Source organism: Trichoderma virens, assembly GCF_000170995.1.
Source record: "Trichoderma virens Gv29-8 chromosome Unknown TRIVIscaffold_3, whole genome shotgun sequence".
NCBI classification, from domain to species: Eukaryota; Fungi; Ascomycota; class Sordariomycetes; order Hypocreales; family Hypocreaceae; genus Trichoderma; species Trichoderma virens.
The window spans coordinates 1,094,055-1,120,434 of NW_014013746.1; the positions used below are offsets into that span (position 1 = coordinate 1,094,055).

The 26,380-nt window shown below is 52.4% G+C and overlaps 6 protein-coding genes across 6 annotated transcripts; 2 read left to right on the plus strand and 4 right to left on the minus strand.

The window, feature by feature from the left end:
• Positions 1-7,175: 7,175 nt before the first annotated feature.
• Positions 7,176-11,274, plus strand: TRIVIDRAFT_85198 (uncharacterized protein; the record flags this gene model as incomplete). Its single annotated transcript, XM_014104137.1, has 8 exons — positions 7,176-7,293; positions 7,364-7,408; positions 7,469-7,990; positions 8,049-8,387; positions 8,455-8,736; positions 8,828-9,381; positions 9,496-9,965; positions 10,138-11,274. 8 exons carry the CDS (start codon positions 7,239-7,241, stop codon positions 10,445-10,447), a joined length of 2,577 nt encoding a protein of 858 aa, XP_013959612.1.
• A 2,891-nt stretch (positions 11,275-14,165) lies between these two features.
• Positions 14,166-14,953, minus strand: TRIVIDRAFT_119633 (uncharacterized protein; the record flags this gene model as incomplete). Its single annotated transcript, XM_014104138.1, has 2 exons — positions 14,166-14,605; positions 14,794-14,953. Coding segments are annotated over 2 exons (600 nt in total), but the record flags the coding sequence as incomplete, so codon positions are not given.
• A 526-nt stretch (positions 14,954-15,479) lies between these two features.
• On the minus strand, positions 15,480-16,323 carry TRIVIDRAFT_215428 (uncharacterized protein; the record flags this gene model as incomplete). The annotated part of the gene is made up of 1 exon (XM_014104139.1): positions 15,480-16,323. The coding sequence occupies one exon, from the start codon at positions 16,209-16,211 to the stop codon at positions 15,561-15,563; it is 651 nt and encodes a 216-aa protein (XP_013959614.1).
• A 794-nt stretch (positions 16,324-17,117) lies between these two features.
• On the minus strand, positions 17,118-18,484 carry TRIVIDRAFT_32911 (uncharacterized protein; the record flags this gene model as incomplete). Its single annotated transcript, XM_014104140.1, has 2 exons — positions 17,118-17,970; positions 18,033-18,484. 2 exons carry the CDS (start codon positions 18,482-18,484, stop codon positions 17,118-17,120), a joined length of 1,305 nt encoding a protein of 434 aa, XP_013959615.1.
• Positions 18,485-22,614: 4,130 nt separating this feature from the next.
• On the minus strand, positions 22,615-24,325 carry TRIVIDRAFT_82003 (uncharacterized protein; the record flags this gene model as incomplete). Its single annotated transcript, XM_014104141.1, has 3 exons — positions 22,615-23,591; positions 23,734-23,886; positions 24,166-24,325. The coding sequence occupies 3 exons, from the start codon at positions 24,215-24,217 to the stop codon at positions 22,684-22,686; spliced, it is 1,113 nt and encodes a 370-aa protein (XP_013959616.1).
• Positions 24,326-24,786: 461 nt separating this feature from the next.
• On the plus strand, positions 24,787-26,324 carry TRIVIDRAFT_177388 (uncharacterized protein; the record flags this gene model as incomplete). The annotated part of the gene is made up of 2 exons (XM_014104142.1): positions 24,787-25,295; positions 25,360-26,324. The coding sequence occupies 2 exons, from the start codon at positions 24,895-24,897 to the stop codon at positions 25,799-25,801; spliced, it is 843 nt and encodes a 280-aa protein (XP_013959617.1).
• Between the last annotated feature and the right edge of the window lie 56 nt (positions 26,325-26,380).

A 26,380-nucleotide genomic window follows, 5' to 3' on the forward strand; every position in this document is an offset into this window, starting at 1 on the left:
CTTGTACATGTACGAGTAGGTACAGGGGCCGCAGCGACAATTGTGGGCTAAGCAGCCTGTAGTAGTCGTGCTTGTATTTTGTACTGTACGCAGTTGAGTGGCGGGCCCAAGGACACAGAGCAATCCTCCCCTCTCCCCCATTGGATGATACTGTATTATATCAACATTGAAGATTCCTACATAGACAATCCAACACCCAGGCACTGCTGCGTACTACCAGAATCAGATTTTTCATATAGGAACACCTACCTGCATCCTACCAAAAGAATCCCAGGCCTGCCGGAGCTTCACGCAGCCCCAGCCGTTGGAATTCCGCAACTGCGAGCGAACCATCGTCTGCACCGACATCCGTAGTCCCAAGCAAGGGGAGCTCTACTAAGACGTCCCGACTTGGTACTAGGGCCTCTTTGCGAGCAGCCGCAAGAGGCAATCGTGGGCTATCTCGCATCGCAGTCGAGCCCGCAATCCTCTCAATCCTTTGTGCGCCGCATGCTTCTATAATCAGGCTACTGCTATACCGCTCCAGGCATAGGTGGCAGGACTGCTGTCTGTCGGCACAAGCGCGCTTGACGCTGATCTACTGCAGGGGATCTTTGTCGTGGACAATGGTATCATTGCGCATAAATACAATGTAAATACGTGTACGGAGTACCCGTCGTACAAGGTACCTCCTTGCACTGTTCGTCATTTGGCATATGGCATATGGCAAAAGGAAGAACCAAGACCAAGAGCTTCGTCGTATCTCGTAAACTTCGCAAAAAGGCACCCTTGCAGTCCTTGGCCAAGGTATTGCACAAGTACGAGTAGGGAATGTGCCTGTGCGATAAAACGGCCGAAGTTTGAGCACCAGGCTGTCTGCTGGCGTCATACTTCGTCCATGATAGTCACCATTCGACTCTGCTGTCTTTGCTCACCGAGCCTCTTTTCTCATCCGTGCCTTGTTCTCTCCATTATCTTCCCTGCAACAAAGACGACCAGCGTGCCGTGCTATTACTACACCCCCCAGCGTTACCCCAAATCCCACCCCTCCCTTTCCCATTTGCCCATCACCGCTTTTGTCCATGGTGCAGAGCCAAGGCTGTCCGTAAAGCACCGTAGGATGCTAGAGAGGGTCGCCAAGTTTGGAATGCTTCCACAGCCTAGCACCTACTAGGAGGCAAGCAGGGAGTTAGCATCGACGCCGCATGTTTCCATGATTTTGAACAAATGTACGAGTACATACTCGCTGCCACACCGCATCGCCACAAGGCCACGCGAGATGAGCCTTTATGCCGTGGCGACCTAGTACCTGTACTCGCCGTCTTAGTGGTGGCCTCTGGCTGCAAGCAGAACTTTGTGCCCGTGATGACGCGATCGCTCTAGTAGCTAAAACTCAATACTAAAAAGTACGGCCGAAAAAGGGCGGGCTGCGCGTTGGACTCTAAGCATCAATAGCATAGGAAAGTACGGATACAATCTAGCAAGATTGCCAGCTCCATCCGCAATTGATAAAAAGTCGGCCCATTACTAAATACTAAATACCACTGAGGAATCTGCATTCGCCGAATCATTTAGGCGAGTCAGAGGAGATGAGACACCAAGTTGTTGCTGCTGCATTGCGTTGTGAGGGGTCTTGACTCAACCATGGCCACATACGGCACTGAGCCTCGGCACGGCGGAGTTTCTGGGAAAATCTTTCTAGAAGCCCTGTTCGCGCTAGAAGGGTGCTCGCTCGACCTTTTGTCCAACGACATTCCTCCAGCCCCAGTCCAGCGTATGTCCTCCCGGGAGGATTAATTTGTGTTTTACGAGTATAATAGCAATGAATGTTGGCTTGTAGTATTAATCTGATAGAGTAAGCGGCAAGGTGGCCGGGCGGTGACGCGTTTGGAGCATGTCCATCCAACCATCTTCCCCCAAACCACGCCCTCTCTGGATGGACAGTTACATTGCAGTACTCAGGGATGGTCAACGCGATGCCGTGCAGCAACTGCGTGCTTTGGACCAACGAGTACCACCCTTTGCCTCCAAGTGCCGAGCCCTCGCAACGTCCTGGCCAGACGTGGGCAATACTAGGTATGTGTGTACTAGTGGTGATCTGCACAAGTATGCCTACCGTAACTCGTAATTGGTAGGTGGTTGGAGGGTGAGGTGCAGCTTCACCACAGCACTAGTCGTGACCGGGTGGCCGCGGCCTCGCGACCTAGACTTGCTAGATAACTAGAGTCGCCGATTCGAGAAGCAGACCAGCCCGTCAAGGAACAATGAGGTGGCGGGTCGTCCATCTTGGAAATTTCCCGCGTGCTCTGGAGAATTCCCCTTCATCTCTGCCGTCCTTCCGCGCCTCAATCATGGCTCCATCGTCCTCTGCCTATCAAATCGGAACGGCGAGACACCCTTCCCATGCAGTATGACCAACAAGCGGACGCTCGTGGTAGCATCAGTAAAAGGCACTGTCTCATTATACGGACCAAAGGACCGAATATCGTGCGCACGTATCTCTCCGTACCCATATTAACGGGTCCAAGTCCTGCAAACAGTGGCACGCTAGGTTCCTAATTGGGCAGAAAACGCAGAGATTGGCATACAGAGAAGCTTGAGCCTCGTCATTGGTGGTATCAGGTAGGTGGCCAATTTTCGTGTTCCTTGAAATCAAGTTTCATTTCCGGCACGCCAATTGGAGCGGCTTGCAGCACTGCTTGTTGAAGGGCTGTACGGAGTACGGAGTACAGAGACGGTAAATGCCTGGTCACATAATGGCAATGAGGTGCATCTGCTTGCTTGTTCTACCTGCAGATGAGAATTGTACAAAATGGAAGCGTCTGCTGAGCTTCCAATAGTATTTTGTTCCCCTGTACGGGTATTGAAAGGGTCTGGTGCTTGTACGGAACCATACCTTCCTGCTTCCTTACCTGGGCAAGAATCCATGAAGTTCAAGTTGGCTATACGCGGATAATACTCGGAGAAATCAGGCCAATGGCTTTTAGACTTGCTCGTACTTCGTATATCTGCGACGCGTGGCGAGGGTCAGCCCTCTGCAGTCTTCCCCACTCTATATCGTCGATGCATTGGAGGCTTCATGGTAGCAATCCGGTGGGCGACACGGAGGAATGCAGGATGTGCTCCGTACAAGCACTACTCTATATCGGCGCTTAGATCAAGAGCCCTGAAGAGATAGTAGTAGCATCAACAGGTGAGGTTCCTTGTTTGTTGAGCAGCAAATGCCCAGCAGGTACAAGTACAGTACCACGTTGTGTTCGCCGCAAGGTGCCTCGGCTTGGCTAAGCGAGCTGAATGAAGGGGGAGGGGAAAGAGGAGGAAACAAATGTCGTCGGCGTGCTGCTCAGCCCCAAGAGGCTGTTGCAAATTGTGTGTCACGTATCGTGGAGGGCGGTCTCGTTAGCAAAGTTGGTTGCCGGAACTTTCCGCTACTCACGCTTGGCAGAGCAAACCGCCAGTCGGCCACTGCCGATTGCAAAGACGATGAATGGCTATCTTTAGCCAGACGATTATACGTGCATGCTGTACGGAGTATGCTAGAGACTACCCACTCCACGGTACTGTTCTGTATGCGTGTACTATGTATGTACGAGTACAGTAGTACGAGTATCTGTAGCTTCAATTCAATTAGGTTGTCTCTCATGGCGCTGATGCGAGGTAGGCAGGGCTAGCCCTGTGCTGGAGAAGCCGCAACGTTCATGTCTGGTTGGATTTCATCCCGGCTCCATGCTTGACAGGCGGATGGCACGACTGCAAGCAAACCCTGTCTAGGGAGGCAGCACTATTGCTGTACTCGTAGCACCACTGCTAGCACTAGCATCAACGCAGTTTGAGCTCAATTGCTTCCATCATGTTGTAAGCTTCCCTAGCAAAGAGCCAAAAGCAGTGCGGGGGCTATTTGGGGGCGCCCAGGGTGGCCGCTCGACACCGCCAAACCCGCGATGCCGGTGCGCGCGCGCAACGGCCGCTGGAGTGGCTCGAGACAGTCGGCAGATGCACGCGCATGCCTGGCCTCGACCTGTACTGGCCGGTATCTGAGCACACCAAGAGCAAGGGAGCTTCTGCAGATCCAAGCGCGGCGGGGAATCATTCGGTTGCCTGGCTAGTCGTCTAGCGGTGCTCCGTAGAAGCAGAAGCAACAAGGCCTGTGCTGCGTATCCGCACGTCAAGAGGGGCTGGACGAGGGTGCAACATCAGTGCATCGAATGGCAGAGCGACAAAAGGCTTGTCGAGGCAGGGAACCTGTCAGAAAGGACGCGCAGCCAATCAGGCGCCCCTGTTGTGCTGCAGACAGGGAGCTCGTGCATAAACCTGATAGAGAAAGACGAGGGCCTGGAAAGGAAGCTGATGCCACTAAGAACCAGGTTCGATGGATCAAATCGATTCCCTGCCCTGCTAGCCCAGCCTACGTAATACCTAGCAGGCCCTGTAGGTCATCAAATCCATCAATCCTCATTTATATCTGAGCAGCAGATTGCGAGTTGCAACATGTATACAACGACTAAACTGCAAGCAAGCACGGCATATGCCTCCTATGGAGCCCGAATATACTCCTTACCAGCCCTACCAGCTTTGATGGATTGGAACCCTTGCTGCATGTGCATATGCCCTTCCAAGATAGTACAAGAGGCTAATCTGATAGGCCTATTATCCGGTCATCATCCTACTCGTGCGTGCCTATAAACGCAGACGAGGAACGCACGCTCCCTGTCCGTCATTATATTACTCTCCTTTTTGTTTGCATTTGATTGTTGTGAGATGTGATGATTGTGGACTCTATACCACTACTATACACTACCTATACGACTAGACCTCTCTTCAACTCGTACGAGTACTGCGAACGTGGACTGTAGCATCACCATGTACTGCAGTACCAAGAGCAGGCCATATCCCCTACCAGGTAGGTAGACACCCATACAGGCTTCCAAGCATGAGTTGCCCTGATATTCACATGCCAGGGGATGGAAACTACGTGTCCAACCTCGCAATTCCAGGAGTTCATGAAGACAAGAGCCGCTTGCCTGAGGACATGAAGTGAAGATAGAATTTCTCTTGCATGACGCTTGTCATAGCCACTTGCCCCAAGCGCTCACGCTACATGCACTTACATGTACTTGAAGAGCCACAAACCACGAGCTACGAACCACTGTCAACGATGCAAGTGCGCCTTTGACATGTGCCTCAGCAGCCTCGCGCAGTTGTGGGGAAATACAATGCGAGCCTGGTGCTTGGTAGTTGATTCGCGCTATGCCGTCCGGAGCCTGCGGAAGTGAAGCTCTGCTGGCTCCATCCTACGAGTACAGTATAGTTCTCATCTAAGAATAAGTAACGCTCACATCACCTGTCACCTCCACCCTAATACCAATGATCGCCCTTGGCGTACAGCCTGCTTCGTACCTCTGCGAATGGCAGCTCGCCGTGGTTCATTTCGCATTAGAATACGAGCGTGAGATGCTTATGTCGCCAGACTCTGGCTGCGGATTCCGTGCTTCTGGGGTATGAGATCTGGAGTACGGAACCCCGAAGAACAGCAGAACGATCGCTTGGCGCTCGATTGCTTGCTCTTTCTGTATGCACGAGTGCTTTGTCCAAGACTATTGGCATCGCTGTTCGGCATCAAACGACAGATGGCTCTTGTGTAGATGCTCGTATATACTACTTGTACGAGTACTCGTATGAGATGTCTGGTACCTGCATCTGTTAATATTGAACACTTGCACGGTGTCTGGGGCACTTGTCACAACTGACAGTTCCACACTACCTGAATAATGTGAATGCTTGATTACGTTTTGTCACTGCTTATTGGGAGCTAGCAAGACACGGCCCATGGAATCGAGCTGCAACGGGCCAATGCTTAAAGAGCGCTAAGATCCATATAGCCATCCTCATGTCATGTCCAAGGTCTTGATGCTTGATCAACCAGTCAATTTGCTTGGCTGGTACCTGGCCCCTAGGTTGCGCAACGCGGACTCCGAGAAGCTTGTCAATCGCGGCCAGCTACTGGTTGAGAGATGTTGCCCCTCCCCCCTGACTCGACAACCTGTTGTTGAAGTTGTTACAAGTATCAACGTAAAAGCCGACATGGAAAAACAAAAGAACCCTTCCAAGCTTCCAAGGGTTGCCAGGGTTGTGCCAAAAGTGCTAATCGAGGTGTTGTGATTTGGTACATGTATTCTTCGCCCGCTGTTCGGATTCCCGACTGTTGCGTTCGGGTCCGTCAAGTCCGTATCATCCATGGAGCTCAGCTGGCAGGGAGGCGAAAAAAAAAATCCTTTTGGATGCGCCTCGTACAGGTACAACGGTCCGCGGCCAAGGCTGGGCGCAGGTCGTGTGCCTGTACTTGCCTTCGCCCAAAGCTACTTGCCCAGGTGCTGTCGTGCACTGAGCAGATACCGCTGGAGCGGCACAGCTGCACTGTATTGCGGGCACTAAAGGCGTCCGCCTAACCCCAAAGACGCCCAGTGCAGCCCACCCTGTCAGCGCCAGCCCTCTAGTACCTGCCTGGGAGACAGGCGCATGCAAAGTCTGGGCCCCAAGCAGCTCAAGGCAACATGAAGAATCAGGCCAAGCCCCTTGCCCCTGTCCCTGTCTCTGGACACCCCCTTCCACGTCTTGGTTTGAACGCCCCTCCCTCCTGTCTGTCCCGTTTGGTACCACCCACGCATTTAGCCCTTGTCCTTGGCCAACCCCAAAAGTCCGCATCCTGCTACGAGTTACATAGTACAACGCCAGCGCCTGCCCCTCTGCTATCCAATACCTTTATACTTAGGTTGTACTTCTGCTACTGCCCGGATCAATCACAGAGTTCCAACTTTGCCAAAACACCAAACGCTGCCATATCCCGCTGCCTCCAGCTTCGCATTTGGGCTCTGGATTGATTCGCGGATTGCCGGACGAATTCGCCGCCGCTTCCGCCTTGTTTCTACCACTCTTTCGATTCTCCCTGCGGCCGCTGTGCAGCTCTGCGCGACCACATTCCGAGGCGCCGGGGTCGCCACTTTCCGGTGTTAATGTACATGAACTCACGAGCCCGACGCTGATATCTATACCCTTTATTCCTGTATAGCCATACCTATACCTGTCCCGACATCTACATCTATTCCCATATACCGGCACCGACATTCATCTCTATATACGCAACGTAACGACCGCTTGACGACCGACCCACGAAAGCGCATCCCCATACCGTCATGGCCTCTAATGACCCTTCCATTCGTCGCATTCTGCCGCAGGACTCCCAGAACGCCCAGAGCGTCGGCATGAACAGCTATACTTTTGCGCCCCAGCAATACCCTCAGAGGGAGACCCAGAAGAGTGAGAATCACCAGCTCCATCTGGTAGACTGGCCAAGGTCGCAAACTAACCCGTCGTGTGTCCGATTTAGATTATGTCTTCGTTGATGAGCACAATCGCCATAAGCGGCTCAAAGGTACTTTGGGGCCTGCCATATAGAGTCATGATGACCAAGATTGCTGACGATGCTCCACAGTTATGAGAGCCTGCGAAGGCTGCCGGAGACGGAAGATCAAGTGTGATGCTGCCACCACGAATACTTGGCCCTGCAGTGCCTGCATTCGCCTCAAGCTTCACTGCGTCCGACCGAATGGATACGATGGCGCAACCGATTCAACGACGTATGAGGCCTTTGTCCCGCCGACGAACCAATTTCAGCAAATGGCGATGCCATCGCACCAGCAGGGGCAAGCTTCCCTCAAATCCGAACAAGACGTCTATGCGCCGCAGGCCGGCTATCCCGACGCAGCTTCAGCTTCTTTTCAATCTCTTCCCTACGATGCTTCGCAACCCCAGCACAATATTCACTACACGACGGTTCCCCCACAAATGTCCATGGTAGATCAACAGATTAACCCTCAGGATGCATTCCCAACGCCACCCATGCAGCAGTCGTCGCAGCCGGGCTCCTCACCCGGCGCCTATTCCGCCGATTCTTACCAGCAACAGGATCTAGCAGATCTCTTGGGCGGCCTCAAGATGAACGAGATCGGAACAGGTATGAATTTGCAAGCTCTAAGCTGCAATATCCTACTTTGCTGACTAACCTGTCGCAGCGCCATATCTGAGGAACAAGGCCTCTTTTCGACGCGAAGATCCGGCAGTTGAAGATGACGATGAGTTGGATCTGCCCCCCATTTCGATCGGTGCAGGCCACAGGATTCGCATCCCTCCTGAATTGATGCCAGATGACGGAACTGCAATTCACTACTTCGACCTCTATTTTACCCATGTTCATCCTTACGTCCCCGTGCTCAACCGGTCAATGTTTTACCGCCAATGGGCCACCGCCAGAGAATCAATTTCCCCGTTGATCCTTGAAGCTCTGTTTGCGATTGGAGGGCGGCTCGCAGACGAACCAGCACAGGGCCAACAGTGGCTGGCGCTAGCATCAAGTACGTTGCCCCTTGCTTTGCTTAATGCTAGCATGCATCGAGATCCTTTGTGCTAAAACGAGTCTAGGGCATGCCGACGCTTTTATGGATGTTCCTCGCTTAAGCACTCTTCAGGCGCTGCTAATGATTCTCAAGGCCCGAGAAGCTGCACCGAAGCGAGGCTACTACTACCGCTCGTGGATGACTGTTGTCCAATGCGTTCAGATGGCCAAGGATCTTGGTCTGGAAGAGCACTACGAGGAGCACCAGTCTGGCCGGCCTTGCGAATATAGCCCCACAGACTGTCAGCTGCGAACGCGAATCTGGCAGACAGTCTTTGTTTGTGAAGTCATGGTGGGGACTCCGCAAGGTACGTTCAACTACGGTGATGTTACATCATCCACCCCGACTGACTTGACAACGACGGGGTTGCTAATGTGGCGCGCAAAATGTGTGTATAGGTCGCTACAACTTGGCTGTCGATCTCGATTCTGTAGACTTTAATGTCCCAAAGCCTATTCCCGGTGGAGACGATGCCGAGTATCACGTCTCGCGCAATTTCACCTACTTTGCGCGCAACGTGCGAAACATCGCCAGGATTACCAACATTTATGTTCGCCTAAAGAAGAGAAAGGATTGGGGAATCGACCCTGAATTTCAGCAAATGGACCAGCACTTCAACGCCTTCTTGGCAGAACTTCCTGCTGACCTTAGCGTGACGTTTCCTCCGGACGGCTCAGCACCCTGGCTGCCCTCACCCTTCCTTGGCAACCTGCACTCATATTACTATCTGACTCTCATCTTGTTCCACCGACCCCAGCTGTCATTCCTGGACCCGACGACCCAGGAAGCCCAGTGGAAGCATCACATGATGATTTGCTACAATTCCGCTCGTGCTCTCTGCCGTCTGCAGGAAGCTGTTATCAATTCATTCGGAACCATGGGGCTACAGTGCATGCAGCGCGGCTTCAGTTTTACTGTCTATGCCGGACTCTCATGCATTGTGCTTCATCTAGTAAGCCGCGCTCAGTTCCTTTCTCTCCCTTGTACTCTGCGCAAAAAGAAGAAGAAGAAGAAGAAAAGAAGAAATAACTATGTCGTATTGCACAAGTCTAACTCTCGAAACTAGGTGGCGATTGTCTCCCCAGACCCCGATCTTCATACCGATGCGCGAGAATTCTTCACCCGCCACATGAGGATCATGGAAAAGGTGATGGAGGCGTGGCCAATGCCAGAATTGCAGCGACAGATCGACGCCGTCAGAGAGGCTTTTTCAGCTGACGTTAGGAAGCCTTTTGTTCTGAAGCCGTCTTTCCCCTACGGAAGCCCTCATCCATCTCATAGTGCCAGTCCTCCAGGATATCGCGGCATGCAGCGCGCTGGTTCCATGGAGCAAGCACTGGATTCGAGCGGCAATCAAACAGTCAGTTACATAAGCCATCCCATATCACCTCCAATTTCTACCGGCGGTCTGGACAGTAAGAGTGACTCCCCATCTGCACAGTCGCTCGTCATGATGCCACAGGCAGTCGGCCCCGGCATTGCACAGAACATGGGCCTGCCGGAGCAGCCAGCCTGGAACCCGGCAAGGATTTTTGAGTAGGTTTCTACCAGCGAACTTGGACTTTTTTTTTTTTCCTTTTCTTTATTCCTCTCTATTTCCTTTCCGCTCTACCTCCTCTCCTTACTTTTATCCCTCCCATAACTTGTTAGATGTATTCATTCTTTGTAATGTAACACCCACAAATGGATGGACTAACACGGTAACTAGACAATGGAACACCACATTTGGTACGCCCGCCCAGTCCGAGCCCAACCCTGTTTCCCCGGCCAGTTCTCTGAACGTTGCTTCGTCCTCAGGTGCACCCGAAGTCCCTACACTTGAAGACATTCAAGCTGTAAACTCGTCGCTACCGTCCGGCTCACAACACAGTATTTCCCCACATCAATACGTGGCTGCGCCTGTGCCGAATTTCGTCACGCCCGCGATGTGGCAGGAGTCTGTAGCCAGCGTATACGAAGGTGGCCTCAAACGTGCATGGGATTACGACGGAACCACGCCGGTAATGAAGCGCCGCTAGAGGCCTTTCCCAAATCGAATGGACCTGGCTTCTGGCTTCTGGCTCCCTACGGCCTCCGATTCAGGAATCGATCTAGCTGCGACCTCCGACTGAGGAATAATAAACGAGGTTTCTCGACTGATTGGCTCATGCAGGGCCATGACGCCATCCGCAACATGACGATAGACGTCCCATGACGATGCATACCTTTATTAGTTGCTCTTTTCTTTATTTTCTTCTTTCATCTTTACGGTCATGTATAGTTATCTCCCCATGCTTTGTTGTTTCATCCTTGGCTCATTTTTTTACCTTACGCTGGACGAAGATGAGCTACTAGGCTAATTTCTTTTCATCTTTGTTCGTTTTTATTACTTATTCATTTCGTGTGTTGTTGTTTTCGTGCTATTCGGACGCGATCATCTATGACGATCAATGGGGGTCTCGGCGGCAAGATGTGAAGGATGGATATAAAAACAAGGGGAGACGGGGGAACAGAGAGAGACGCGGCGCTCCGGCAAAACAAAAGCAATATTTGGTAACCAGCAACGCCCTGCGGGCTATACTGGCGGAGGATCTTAATGAATCTATGATGGGCAGAATTGGCGGTGTTGCAGGTTGATTCACATGTTTTCTCAACTCTTGCTTCCTGGTGCATCGTCTACGTCGGAGTCTCAGGAATGCAGGATTAGCTTGAATGCAGTACATATCATTGGTGTTTAGGGTGATGCATAACGGATCTTTTATTACGAACACACGGCCACTGTTGGCTATGGGAACAGCAGCATCATGTGCAAGGCAATGGGCAATCTTGATATTTTGGTGAATACCTATGGAAGGATGATTTTACAGAGGGTTGAGTCTTTTGGATACAAAATCAAGAAGCGGAGTTTCAGGGACAGGATACGCGTCTGTGAGAGTGCATGTTGTTTGATGTGGAGTATTTGCATGTAATATTACGAGTATTAGAAGTACCTACTCCGTACTCTCAGGACCCACGGGAACGCAGCCCAGAGGAGCGGCGAGTGTTGTGGGGTGCATTGCTGGGCTGAAAGCGGAACTGGACGAAATAAAGCCGAAGCGTGTTACTGTAATTAATGGCTGGCGGGCCGGACGAGCGGACATTGTGGTTTGTCCATGTACATAGTACTACTGAACATACGAGTAGTACTAGGTAGGTAGAGCGGTGTCGTCGTACGAAATAACGAGGTCCAGGTGGCGAGAGGGAGATGGGCTTGGTTCTAGAAGCGCGATGCTACACGAGGTGCCGCTGATATATTGGGACAAGACAATGTGATGGAGTGAGGCCGGCGGAGTGTTTCGGAATCAGTCTCGCAGCCGCAGCCGCAACCGAAGCATCGTCGAGCCGAGCAGGGTTGGCGTAGGCATTTTGGATGCAATCTGCTTGGTGTTTGTACTCGTAGACAAACAACACGGAGTTTACAGGCGCTTGCTGTTGTTACGAGTACGGCTGTGTGTGGGATGATGCCCAGAGAGGCCTGAAGCAGGGGAGGGGGTGGCGAGCGTTGGGCTTAGGGCCAGCCAGCCTCGCGATCCGGGCAAGATGCGAATAATATGCCTGCCCGTACTTACTATACCCTGGTTGCTGGGTGCATAGCTGTACAGTACATCTTTCGTAGGCGCTATTACATACTGTACTCGTATCTGTCTGGCGTAGGATGCAGACGTCCATGCGTACCTATCACCATGTATGTACGAGTACCGCCCGTACGTGTGCATTGCAGTACATGTACAAGTACGCCCTCGGCTCGGGACATGGGGGAGGGGAGGGGGGGGGGCCAAGATTGATAAGAGGGCTGGCTGGCTGGCTATATGCGCGCGAGAGAGAGAGAGAAAGAAGAGGGGCGGCGCTAAGAAATGAGCTTTTCTGAGGGTCTGGGGAACTTTTTCCCTCGAGGCCGTGTTTAGTTTGGGGCCGCCCGGTTTTGTGGACGGTGTGTGTGTGGGAGGTTTATGATGTTGTTGGGAGAGAGAGAGAGAGAGAGAGGAAGGGGGGAGTTGATGGAGTGAGGGTTTTGATTTGTGGGGGAGAGAGGGGGATATATTTGGAGAATGTGGTGCTGTTGCTGCTGCTGTTGCTTCTGACTTGCTTTTGTGTATCATGAATCCCTCGTTGCCTCTACGAGTATATGCTAGACTTGATGTATAGGTAAGTATGTAGTATCAATGGTGCTGCTGAGCAAGCTGGGCTTCAAGTACGCATACTAGGTAGGTAGCTTTACTGAACTCCTAGTGTAAACACATGGCCCATGCCCCAAACTACGAACTAATCTGCCCCATGGAGTACCGTACGGGGCTGGGAGTTGTGGGGATTTGGGGCGAATGGCTTCCTTTTTTTACTGTATGCTCGACGTGGGCTAATTAGGCTATATATGGGCATATTTTGGGTCTCTTATTTGCCCTCGTTGATGCATGTTCCTGAAAGAAAATAACAAGCTTCAACGCGGAGGGGGGGTGTGGGAATTAGAAGGGATGGGAGGAAGATCATTGGTCTTGGACGAGGTGTATTACGAATTACAGTTACAGTTACATATGCAATGTGATGAGTTCTGTGGGAACGGGCTGCAGTGGTGGTTTTTGCAGGGTTTTTGCTAATTCGTCTGATATTGCTTTTGCCCCTTTTAATACCTGGTGTTGGGTTGACAAAAAAAAGTACAGACATGTACTGTGCTGTGCTGTACAGGTGGAAACATGTAATGTACGGCATATGCATGCATATGCGTGATAATAACGGACAAGGAGGGGGAAGGATTTAGACAGCATGGATGCATTGTTTTAGTCTATGGGGAGGGGGGGGAGTGAAATGCCGAGGCTTGTTTTTTGGGCTACCGGAACTTTGCGTAGGTTTTTTTGGTCGGAGGTAAGAGACAGGACGACAAAATGGCATGTGAGAGGGACTGGGGGGGAGGGAGTCGGGATGTGGTGTGGGTGGTGTGATTTGCTGGGGGCTGCGATATTTTTTTTTTTCTGGGCTTCTTCTCTTTTGGGGAGGTCAAGGTGAGTGGTCGGTGAGGAAGAGGGAAGGGTCGTAGGTGTAGCGAGGTGAAAAAATGTCTTGGCTTTTGGCGGGGTCGGGGAATGTTTCATGTTTTACGACGGAGGGATGGGGATGCTTGATGTTTGGAGGCTCTTTGGAGTCTTGAGCTGTTCTACGCCGGTTGTAGATGTGTTGATATTAGTATATACATGTAGATGAGTTTTGCGACGTCTATCTCGTTTTCAAAGTTGAAGCTACGAGGCTGCGCTCTCTGGGGAAACAAGGCCTGAAAACACAACCAACGCAGCACCTCATAAGGGGCTTCTAGAAAACTTCCAATCCCGAAGCTCTGGAATGGCCAACGTTATACTTACCAGCCGCTACTGCTAGCACCGTTCGCACGCGATGGAATGGAGCAGATGTATGCGGCTCGGGTCACATCCCGTTGATGGGGAACGGGCATGTTACTTGTTTCGTTCCTAGCGTTTGGCTTGATGGATTTCTTGTGGATAAGTGAGATGGCGATGCGATGTAGTTTGTTGATATATATAGTATACAGCTACCTATATATAGATGAGTCGTGGTTGTTGTGCGTTGTAATATGGTTGTTTGTGTCCTGGAGGATATAGAACACAGGTAGCTGTAATAATGAGACAACACGGTTCGAGTTCACCATTCATACAATATTCGTTCGTAAGCCGGTACAAAGTTGGTTGTCCAATACAACTAGGACGTCTTACTTGCCACTGCTCTCTTCTCAATCTTGTCTTTGACAGCATCCCAGATCCACGCCTCAGTCAGGTCCTTGCCCTTCTTCCCCTTGGGCTTCTTCTTCTCCACCCCAGCCTCCTGCACACCAAACTTCGTCATGGCTCGCAAGTTGTACCATCTCCTCGTCTCGTTTTCCGCGATTGCGCCCTCGGAATCTCGTACATAGTTGACGATGCCGAAGCGTCGCTTTGCCGGACGCAGGTGCCCTACCTGCGTGGTGCTGTAGCGGGGTTTGGCAATGGCGCTCATGGTGGTGAGAGTGAGCTCGGTGGAAGGGGGCAAGGCCTGAATGAAGCGCTCGAGAACGGGGCGGCTGGTGCGTGCGACGGGAGGGAGATGGATGTAAATGTGCGAAACAAAGGGAGATGTGGTGTATGCCACGAAGAACAGAGGGATGAGGCCGCAGAGGGCAACTGGATAAGTCAGTGATGACATTCATTTCCTGTATCAAAGTGATGGGAGAAGGATGTAGACGGCAATTATCGATACTATTGCCTCCAGGTGCGTAGAGATTCATCACAGAGGTTCACTTCTCAATATCTTTGCATATCCCCACTCGAAGATGCCAGAAAGAAAAGAAAAGAAACGAGACCAAACTCACCTCCCAACGTCTCCCACTCTGGCTTCTCGGCCTTGACATATCCCGGCACAACAATAAACGTGAAAAACGCCCCGAGAAACAGCGTCGTCACCTTGACCATGGCCAGAAACGTGATCCGCCCTGTACCAGCATGGTAGATGAGCAATCTCTCGGCAATCTCTGTGATTTTTTTCATCATTAGCAAATTGTGTCCTTGTCTAGGTACGAGTCTCATTTTCAGGGCTTGCCGTAGTGTTTTGATCCGGCGGTGGCAGCGGCAGCTTTGGCCTGCTGCTTTGCCTGTTCGGCTGGTGAAGGGCTCGGTTTTGAGACGGGTTTCTTAGCTGCTTGGGCGTAGCATCGCTGGAGGCATCTGCTTTCGAGCTGTCGTAGGATGCGAGTCTGGGGAAGATGCTGCCACCTAATGAGGCGGGGAGCTGATGAGGGGCTGATGAATGTGCTGAATGGCTTTTTGGCACACAGTCTTAGGGGAAGCATGCTGGGTTGTGAGTTTTTATCATGGAATTGAATCAAAGTGGGCTGAAATGAATGTAGTTGCTTGAATCTCGATATTAGTTCAGACTAATATTCTGTGAGCCATGAGGTCGCATTTGGATTGGCCCACCTGCGATAACGATAAAAGCTTGGTGCATTTACTGAGCTCTCTATTTGACAATAATACATGTACTGGAATTCTTGCATTTACACGAGCACAAACACTAATTGACTTCATTTTTCAATTGCTAAAGCTGCAGAAGTAGCTTATCCATCTTCCCTCTCACGTCCATCTACGCAATGTTCTTAGTGAAAAACTCCTTCCACTGGTCCACGGTCCAGCCGGAACTGGTATCCTGAACAACACCGTCGAAAACAACAGTCGGAGTGACATGGACGCCCACTAGGCGGTTCATCTTGGTGACAACCTTGAGGTCGTTGGTAACGGCATTGCCGATGTTCAGGGAGCCATCCTCGCCGGCCTTGTCGGGAATGACCAGCAGCTTGTAGACCTCCTCCTCACTGACGCCGACCTTTGCGGCCACCTTTGCCAGGCGGCGGTACGTCTGGTTGCGCGTCTCGTTGACGACGCTGACGTCGAAAAAGTCCTTCTGCACGGCAAACAGCTCGCCGCTAAAGGCCCAGAACTTGTCCGGGGCCAGGCGCAGGACGGCGAGGCCCGCCTCGTGCATCAGCGTCGACGACGGGTGCCACGGCTGCACCTGCTGGCGGAAGACGACGGTGAGGCTGCTGGCCCAGGCGGGGGTCTCGCGCACGACGGGGAAGACTTGGGTGGTGAGCGTGTTGAAGATGCGAGCGGAAAAGGGGCAGCAGTAGTCGACGAAGAGCTCAAAGGTGTGAGTTGCGCGCGGCACGGAGGAGGATGAAGCTGTTGGCGGGGCGAACTCGAGCTTGTGGCCGGCGAACTTGGGAGGGACAGCCATTGTTTCTGTATTGTATTGTGTTGGATTTGACAAGAGTTGGTGTTGAATGCAATGCAATGTGAAGTGAAGGGATGTGATGTAAAGTGGTGAAGTTGAAGTTGTTTGCTTTCAGAACTCAAGAGCTGTGTGTTGAAGAGCAAGTTGCAGCAGAATGGCGAAGTCGCTGTAAGCTTTGAACGCAAGCAATTACCCCTCAAACCCCCTCCGTCTCAACTGCCCTGCATCCCCAACCTACTAACTACTTTCCCTACTAATTTATTACTTTGCGCGATAAGTCAAGGTGATGTCAAAACACATAGATTTCGGGCACTCGTCCCAGCTTACCGTGGCGGGGCAGCTGTCAAAGCGATAAGATGTCCGATGACGTGATTGCCTGCGATTGCATAATTCATCCGCCCAACGCGGCATGAGCAGCGATTCGCCATATACACAGCGACCACGTTTTTTGTTACTGGTGCCTTGGAATTAACAGAGGCCATTGAAGTTTCAGCAACTTTTTTGATGTCTTTTTTTTTCTTTTTTTTTCTACCAGCATAATTGCCTAATAGTATCATATTCATCGTCTCTACTCTTGGCTCTATATTTCACAGTACTGGCTGAACATGTATTCTGACACTCAAGATTTGTATTATCTTAGAACTAATCAACCACAGAAACAAGAGAAAACACTAAAGGCAGCTCATTTGACAGTACCAGCAGTCAATTTCAGAATCCAGTTCTCATCCCTCTATCTTACAGCAAATAGTAAACTCCGCGAGCTCCAGGCTCTCAAAAATCCAACCCACGCTAGAGCATCTAGAAATTCTATACAGCAAAAACAAAAAACATAAAACAGACAATCCTCCCAGCATAGTACATTATATCGTTCGTCATCTCATTGGAACAAGCATTCTTCCCGTCTCTTCTCTATACCCTCCTGAGTCTCACTGTGATTTCGTTGGCGCACCGCTCAAAGCCGATGCCGAAGCCATCCTCGGTCCTGGGCTCTGGATAGGTCACGTCCTCTCCTCGGGGGTTCTCAATGTCAAAGTCTCGCAGCACATTGGCAACCACAAACAGGATGGTCTCGAAGCCAACTTTTCTTCCGGGGCACAAGTTGCCTGCCACGCCAAAGACGCGCAGCTTTCGGACCATGGAAGCCGAGAGGCTGCCGGAGTTTGTAAGGAACTTGTCGGGGGAGAAGGTGCCGGCATCAGAGCCCCATGTTGCGGTGTCCTTGTTGAACGAAGACATGGCAAGGTAGATGAGATCTCCCGACTTGAGATGGATGGGCTGTGAGTTTGGCACCGCGATGTCAAGATCGGTCTTTGCCAGGCGTGGAATTGCCGTCATGTGCAGTCGCAGCGTCTCGTACAAGCAGGCTGCCAAAAAGGGGAAGGACTCTCGAATGCGCGCAACATCAATTCTGCCCTCGGCATCAAGAATGTCTGGGTTTCGTGCCTCCTTGACGACTCTCTCAAGAAGATCAGGACGCATCAGCAGATGGCGGATCATCCAGACAGCCATGCTGCTTGGGGTGACCAAAAGGCCAAGTGATGTAAGCAGCTCGACGTTGAAGTAGTCCTTGTTGGATTCCCACTCGGTATCAGACAGGGCAACGGCGTTGATTCGATGGGCGATTTGTCGAAGTCTAGAGTCTCTGTTGTTGAAGTGAAAGGACTTGAGCTTGCTGATGATGAGAGCTCTGGCCTTGTGGGCTGCCTGGGCAGTGTACTTCGAAAAGGGTCTCAGGAGAGTCATTTGTGAACCGCTGATTTCCCTATAACATAACGATGTTAGCTTTATGAAGAAAGATGGTGAAAGAAAGAGGGTCAGACTTACATGAAGGCTGTTTGGAACTCGTCGTCCACAACAAAGGGGCTCTCTGGTCCCCAAAGGGCACTCGCCACAGATGAACTGGTGAGTTTGAAGAGCCAGGGTCCAAGCTCGGTCTCTTGAACGTCAGGCTGGCTCTGCAGCCGCTGGTTCGCAGCATTTGATACCTGAGCGACGAGGGCCCTGGCGTTGCTTGCAGAGGAGAATTCGCCCACATGGACCGGACGAGGATCATAAGATCCAATGGCATTGATGGTTGCGTCGCTCAAGTCAAACACCCGGCGGCCAATGAGGAAGATGACATTGGCAAGACTGGTCTCCGAAGTGTGTCTTGATAGAACGCTTTCCATGGAAGGGTCCGTGACGAGGACCTTTCGTGGGAAGATGTTGATGGATAGTGTTGGCCTGGCACAGTTGAGGATGGCATTGTAGACGAAGGAGTATACTTGATATCTCATCTGAGACAGAATCTTGAAGATGCGGACGGAGAGTGGTCTCTCTGTCCGGCTCTTGTGGCCTCGGTAGGTATGGACGAGGGGAGCAATGAGAAGCAAGAGCAGCAAGTAGCGGTATGGGAAATGGGACGAAACATTGGTTCCGGCCAAGACAGGCTCACCCACGGCGAGGTGAGATATGGAAGAAGGGATGACGTTTACTTGATTCATCTTGTAGGCGGTAGAAGTCTTGTGTAAGTGGATGAGTGCTGTACTCTGAATGGTTTGAAGATGATGAGAGCTTCATGAAGTGGCAAAGCTGCATATTTATCTCCTCGAGGACCGGTACAAGCTAGTATCTAACGAACCACCTCGAGCAAAGAAAGCCCCAACTAGTGAGGCTATGGAGAACCAAACACACACAAAGCGATGGGCAGGGGAAAGAAAAGCCATGAGCCCGCCGTCGGATTCTCTGGGTCGAATCCTGCCATTGCCCAAAGCTGAATTGCGCCTCTCCACCATGACCCCCCCTGGTTCCCTCTGGGGCGCGCTGCCCCCTTCGGCCATCACTTTTCACGGGAGACGAACGTTTGCCTAACTCGATGACTTCTTTCTCGTCCTGTTTACCTTCCGGGCGTCATCGTAGATACTGACAGGGGGGCGGAGGAGGGAGGGGGGCCCAACACCAAAAGTCAAAGCTGTGTCAAGGGGTCTAGGCAATACAATGTTAGGGCTATGTTCGGGACAGCTGAAAAAAGAACTGCTCGATAGTGACTGTAAAACAGGAAGCCAAGCAAAAGAGTCAAAGGCAAGGCAAAAAGGCCATGTGGCTGGCCTGTAAACGGGTGTGGAAGGGGGTGGGAGTGTGCGATATACCCCCTGCTTTTTCCCAAAATGCCGTGGCCAGTGTGACTTGCCATTGGCAGGATTCGAGGAGGATCAAAACAGGGCTGCAGGGAGGGGCGTATATGGAAGAGGGAATCCGATGATCTGGATGAGTCGATTGGCCGCCTTGCGGTGATTGGCCTTTTTTGTTCTCTGGTTTTATTTTACTTTTATTTTTATTTTTATTCTTTCGGTCTGGACAGGGGCGCTGCGCTTGGGGCGGCCATGATGGTGATGCCTGGAAGATGGACTGTTGCCAGATGAGGAAATAGGCCGCGGCCCAACCTCACCGAGAGGGTCTGATTTGGGGTCTATTTTTTCTCTCTTTTTTTCTACTTTGCGTGTAACAAATGTGGAATTACAATTAAATCACTGCCGAGCAAGGACAGCACAAGAAGGGCATGTACACGCGCCCAGGCCACCGCACAAACGGCAGACGAGGCTCGCACTGCAATGTAAGTGTGGACAGAGAGATTTGCAGTCATCAATTGTCATCGCAGTCACTCGTGTAACGTCGGAGTTCTAGAATGTCTCGCCGTGTTGCCATAAAAAGAAAAGGAATCTAATCCGGGTCTGAAACATTTTTCTCTCTTTTTTTGGCAATGTCTCAGTGTATGCCTTGTCTTGGCCGGATCCCGCTTTTTTGGCTTTTGTCAAGAGACGACGTGACTGAACAAAGCAAAGCGATGCAATATATCATATTACGGCGGTAGTTTTGCCTTGTTAGGTACTACGGCATCTGAATTGGTGGTGGTCGTGAAAATACCAGATATACTGGGTTAGTCGGTAGGCAAAGGCAAAGACGAGATGAATAGGCGGGCGTTGGCGTCGAGGCATCTTTCTCTTCTTCGTTACCGTCCGTATGCGAGCAAGAGGCCGTACATCCTCATCCACATCCACATCCACACGCCCCCTCCCTCTGGCCTCCGACTGGCTCCCAAATCATGTACCGTAAAAGATCGCTCAACTCGTATCAACGCCAACCAAGAGGCAGCATCTGCCCAATACAAGCGGCCACTCGCATTCACCTTGTTTCACTTCGGGCAACTTGAGCCTTTTCGGTGTCACCCCCCACCATCCACCATGAATGGGCGTCATCCCCATCAGCCGCTCTGAAAGTGCAGGGTTGTAGGCTTCGCACCCCGGCCTCAGCCCCAATCACAGGGACTGTGCTTTTGCACTCGGGTATCATGTCGTGTCATGTCGTATTTGCCCCTCTATGATGGCATATCTTGGCTGTCATTCTCTCTTTTTGTTTCCGTTTTCCGGTTGGCTGGTAATGCTACAGTACAGTATAGCGGTAGTAATACAAAAGAAGCGCTTATTATACGGTTGTTATACGGGCGGGTTTTGACAAGGGCCATCTGCGCGTGAGTGAGTGGGAATAATACAAGCATCATACTCACAATACGGTAAGAAGCAGCCGGTGAGGAAAATGCCGGAGCCGTTTGCAGCGGGCGGTCGCGGGGGCGGGCGGCCGCATGGAATGATGCATCTGCGTTTGCTTGGTGTTGCTCTCAACGATTATTCGCTTCTTACTGCGGCTACCATCAAGCGCTAGCAGCAATATATCGAAATTGACAGCAGGGGGTTGCCCGCGTTGGGCCTAGCCGGCGGGAGGGAGGGTAGGGCTGGTAGCTGCTGTGATGCTCGGTTGGGACCAGGCAGGATGCAGGGTTCTGGCCAGTATAACGTCAACGTAATAACCCAATCGGGCCCGTGCTTGTCTTCGTTTGGTTTCTTTTTTTGGCCTGGCCCTCCCTTGTGCCCAGCTACTGCACTGTAGCCGTCAGCCGGTAACGAGACGGCCGGGACAGGGACAGGGAGAAGGAAACGGAAAAAGCACGCAGCGAGCGAGAGGGAGACATAGAGGGAGAGAGGGAGAGAGAGAGAAGTGATAGATTTGCTGACCCGAGTCTTTGGCGCGGGGCTTTTCTTCCATGTCCAACGCCAAGCAAGAGCGACAAACTCCAGTCTTCGTATCCATGCCCTTCTCTCTCTTTCCCTACTATATCCGATTCTGCCAATGCCCTGTTTTTTGCCTTTGCAATCCCCCATCACCTGAGCATCTCGATGACTCCCGCTACCCACACGTGATTGAGTAGAGGACTAGGTAGGTGAGAATCCCAAATGGATCGCATCGCATCGCATCGCATCGCCCTACAATTCCAGGCAGACAAGCAAACATACAGTACAAACGAAACAAACCCGATACAACCCACTTCCTCGCTTCCGCTTGCCGGTCAGCGGCTGTCGCTTTCCGTTGGCCGTTGCGGTTGTGGTTGGTGTTGGTTGGTCGCATCGCCCCTCGCATCGCATTGCCATTCGTCCATCTTGGGTTCCGCGCGGCTGGAATTCCTGCCCCCTCCAACAATCTTGGGATTGGTTCTTGTCCCTCACCGAGCTGATGGGCGAGCGAGCTGCCTCACCCCTTGCCTTGCGCCTACTATCTACGGCTACGGCCACGGCCAGCTGAACATGTCCGCGCCCCGCTCGTTCCCGTCGCGGTGGGGAAGCGCATGCCATGATACGATTCTGTCCGCATCATGGCTGTTCAGGTGAGGTTGAAGGGAGAGCAAGGCCACGGCTAGCCCGCATCGACTCTAGCTCCCGGCTCGCCCAGTCTATTGACCTGGATGACGTCTTCTGCTTGGTCGACGCAGTGCGCATGGGGGCCGAACGAGGCTGGCTGTCTGTGGATGCCTTTTGACTCGATCCAGCCTTAGGCACCCATGTATTGGAGTATTGGAATGACATGTTACCCATTATCCTCAGCAGAAATGCTACCTGTAATGTTTGACTCCCATGCTTGCCCACCACGTGGTTGGCCTTGGTCTCCGGCGTTGCCACGAGGCCAAAGAGAACAAGAGAGAAAAGAGGTTATTGGACTGCGGCTACGGCTCTCCGTCACGGCGGGAACGTGCAGTCATACCTGCAGGAGCTCAATGCAGTGCCGTGCCTGCAGGGGGTTGCAGCGCTATGTGCAACGCAACGGTGACTGTGACTGTGTGTATCCGGTGAGGCGGACACGGGTTGGCCGAATATAGTCTCGACGCCTTTGGCCCTGCGTCTGTCTGGTGTCTGAGATCATACAGCACCAGCCCAAAAACACCGGAGCGACGGGTGCAGCTAACAGCAGCACAGCAGCACAGCAAGTCTAGGCTGAAACAATTGACTTAAGTACCTACCTACTCACTCATATGGGTGGGCGCATGTAGTATTTGTCATTGGCAGCGATGTGGAGGACGCTGCTTCAGCCAAGGCAGCATCTCCGGTCACAGTCTCATCGTATTCGATTGTTTACTATGTTCTAAGTCTAGGGCTCAAGGCAAGACAGCCTAAGACACCGTGTTCTTCGTCACGACGCCTCTGGCAAACTCGCCAAACGTCAAGTGCTGCGCAATGTCAACCTCCTCGCCCAGGTTGGGCTGCGTAAACACGGCCAGCGTATTCCTCGCTACCCTCCCATCACTAACACTGGCCCTCACACCCCTCACAAAGTGCGGCACCGCCTTGAACTTGCCCGCCGTGATGCGTTCCAGAGCCTCACCTGTCTGGAACGCGATGCAGTCACGAGGGATCTTGACCTGCACTGTCTCGCCCGTTCGAGACTTGATGTAGAGACCGGCCGCGGCGTCAGGCGAGGCAGGAAGCTCCTCCAACGGAGGCAGAGAGGCGCCATTGAGGCTCGTCAAGTCTGCCGTTGGCACCGCCGGGCTGACCTGCTTTTCGTCGATGAACATGGCAGATGTGAGTCCCGTCAAGCAGCCATGGTCGAGATGGGTGCCGCACCAGTCGTCCTCATCGCCCTCTGCCTCAGTCGATGCCGCCTCAGACGCACCCTGAGGGAAGTAGTGCAGCAGCCTCGCCTTGGTAGTGTTGGATGTGCTGACGACGTGCTCCAGGTAGCCCTTGGGGTACCCCTGGATCTCCTTCTCGGCAAAGCGGTCACAAGCGCGCGCCACCAGCACGGCAACGTCGATTATGAGGCGGCAGAGGCTCGTCACTGCCGGCTTCATACCGGGAAGCACATTCTCCGCAGGCCAGACGTTGGGCGACAGGTACTCTGGGAACGTCTCTGGCGAGAACTCAGCCGTGGGCTCAGCACATTCCAGGCTGGGATTCACGTAAAAGGCGCAGTTGGCGTAGTAGGATCCCTTGAAAGTGTCGGCTTGGCCGTTCTTGAGCGTCTCTTTGCCCAGAGACCAGCCGGTAAGATACTTTGCTTTAGCGTTTTCCAACTTGTCTACAAAGGCGATGGTAAGCGCTCCGCTGCTTGTGTCATGGGAAAAGAGGAAAATCGTTGCCTGGCCTCCCCTCCCTCCTTTCCACCTCGGTGGCTGAAGAAAGAAGAAAAAAGGAAAGAAAAAAGGCAAACAAGCACTTACCCAGTTCCTCTTTGGGCAAATTTCCCAAGTAGGATCCATATGATAGGGCGACATGGCGCAGCTGGGCGAATTCTTGTGGAACGTCCTTGACGACTAGGATACCGAGGGAGTCAGGGCCAAAGGCCTGCTGCAGAGTCTCGAATGAGACGTCTCCTGTGTTTGTTGCGTAAGCCAGGGGAACAACGGCAGCGTGGCAATGAGTTGGTGTGAGTGCGAGTGTGAGTGTGCGTGTGAGTGTGTAGAAACATCATCAATGCAGGCCTTGAGTGTGAGTGGGCGGGCTTTGAGTCCATCCATCCAACCATCCAACCATCCATCCATCCATCCATTCATCCATTCACCCATTGAGTTGGTCTCACTTGCCATGATTGGGACGGACATCTTATACAGAGTAGGCAGTAGCAAGTAGATGGACATGTTGGGCCTTCATACCATTTTGCAGGTCCTTGAGAGACACTGTCACAGCCTGAGCCAGGGGCGCCATGTTGAGACGATGATACGATGATACGAAGAGTGATGCGGCAGACGTCAGCTGCTGACCAGAGGAATGCCTGAGCAAGTGGCAGAATACGAGTAGCAAGCAGCAGAAACCACAGGTGGAGAGATGCGGAAGAAAAGGATCGATCTTGATCCTTCGGGTGGCACGAGGGGCCGTCGCAAAGAAAAAGGAAACGTCCTTGATCCTCGCCCCCAAGGCCGCCACGGCTCCATTTCCGCTCCTCCACGCTCCAGAAAATTATCAGAGCATTTGCTTGTGTGCCGGTTCATCGACTCATGCCTGGGTGGGGGAGGGGCAGCAATCGCAGCAATCGCAAGACAAATGAGAGGGTCCCGAGGCAGGACTAAAGTGCGCCAAACAGAGCAAACCAGCCAAAAGAACCGCCAAAAGAACCGCCAAAAGTGCAGAGGAAGCTCGAGCTTGAGCAGTCGGCTTACGTAAACGCCCCAGCTGCCGATGGAGCTCGCCGGCCCCCGACTCTTATCGCCAAGTTAGTACTCGTACATTGGATCTTGTAGCTCCTTTGGACGACGACCCGACCGCAGGCTTTCCCGCGTAATGCTACCGAGTCCAGGCAATACGGCGCATCTCGTCCGGTCGCTCGCCCTACCTGCACTCGTACTCACAGCCCCGACGCAACCCGCATCCCCATTGGCCGCACAATGGTCAAGCCGCTGACCTTCAAGGGCGACAAAAAGACCAAGAAGCGGAAGCGCGCCGCTGCGGATCGCGCCGACGACGAGCCCGGCGAGTCCAGCAGGCAGCAGAAGCAGCAGAAGCAGCTTGACGAGCGTCGCGACAATGACGACGACCAGCCCAACGACGACAGCTGGGTGTCTGCCGATGCCGTCGGCGATGTCGTCGGGCCTGTCATGATTGTCCTGCCTACGGACAAGCCGTCTGCCCTCGCCTGCGACCCCAGCGGCAAGGTGTTTGCGCTGCCGATTGAGAACATCGTCGACAACAACCCGACGAGCGCGGAGCCCCATGATGTCCGGCAGGTTTGGGTAGCGAACCGCGTTGCCGGCACGGAAAACTTTCGCTTCAAGGGGCACCACGGAAGGTACGAATATGTCTGTGCAAAGGCTCTCCAACATGGCATGTGCTAACCAAAGGACGCAATGCAGATATCTCGCCTGCGACAAGATTGGCCTGCTCTCGGCCACCTCAGAAGCCGTTTCCCCTCTGGAATCGTTCAACATCATCGCCACCGCAGACACACCAGGGACGTTCCAGATCCAGACGCTGCGCGACACTTTACTCACCATCAAGCCGTCGACATCGTCCAGGCCGAATGCGCCGCCCGCCGAGGTCCGTGGCGACGCCGATGCCATCACATTCAACACGACGCTGCGTATCCGCATGCAGGCCCGGTTTAAGCCCCGCTTGAGGACGTCCAAGGAGGAGCGCGAAAAGTCCAAGATTAGCCGCCGCGAGCTGGAGGACGCTGCTGGGCGGAGACTGGACGAGGATGAGGTGCGGATGCTCAAGAGGGCCAAGAGGGAGGGCGACTATCATGAGCGGCTGTTGGAGATTAAGGTGAAGAACAAGCATGACAAATTCGGTTGAAGTAACAAGGGGATTGCGTGCAAGGAAATGGCTGTCGAATGGGAGCTGGAGGGAGAAGCATCTGATTAGTGGCATTTACACCTTCTGCTGGGCCTGTATTGCTCTCCATATCCGGTGGAAGGGGGCGAATCAGCTACGGTGGACCTGAATCAAGTGGTCTTTTCTATCCGCCACCTCGGGGCCATGTCAAGGGACTAATCAGGCACTGAACAAGAGCAGCTACGGACCAAGAGCTCAAGACGCGTCTCTTCAGTAGAGTCAATCAGCATGATTGTCTACTGCATTTCATACTGCAACAGCGACCAGGTCTTTTGTTACAAGCAACAATCTACAAGCATTTTGAGGTCACGGTCAAGATGAGTAATGGCCATCACGAATTTGGCTTTTGCAACTTGCTTTGAATGTATATTGGTGCCGGCAAAAAAAGGGGAGGGAGGAGGATATTTCAGGTTTACGAAAAACACTTCCACCGAATAGGAACCTCTACCGTATATATAGAATCAAAATAAAAACCCTTCCCCCGATGCCAAAGAAAAAGAAAAAAGAAAAAGAAAAACCTATTGTGATATCTCGTTTTCT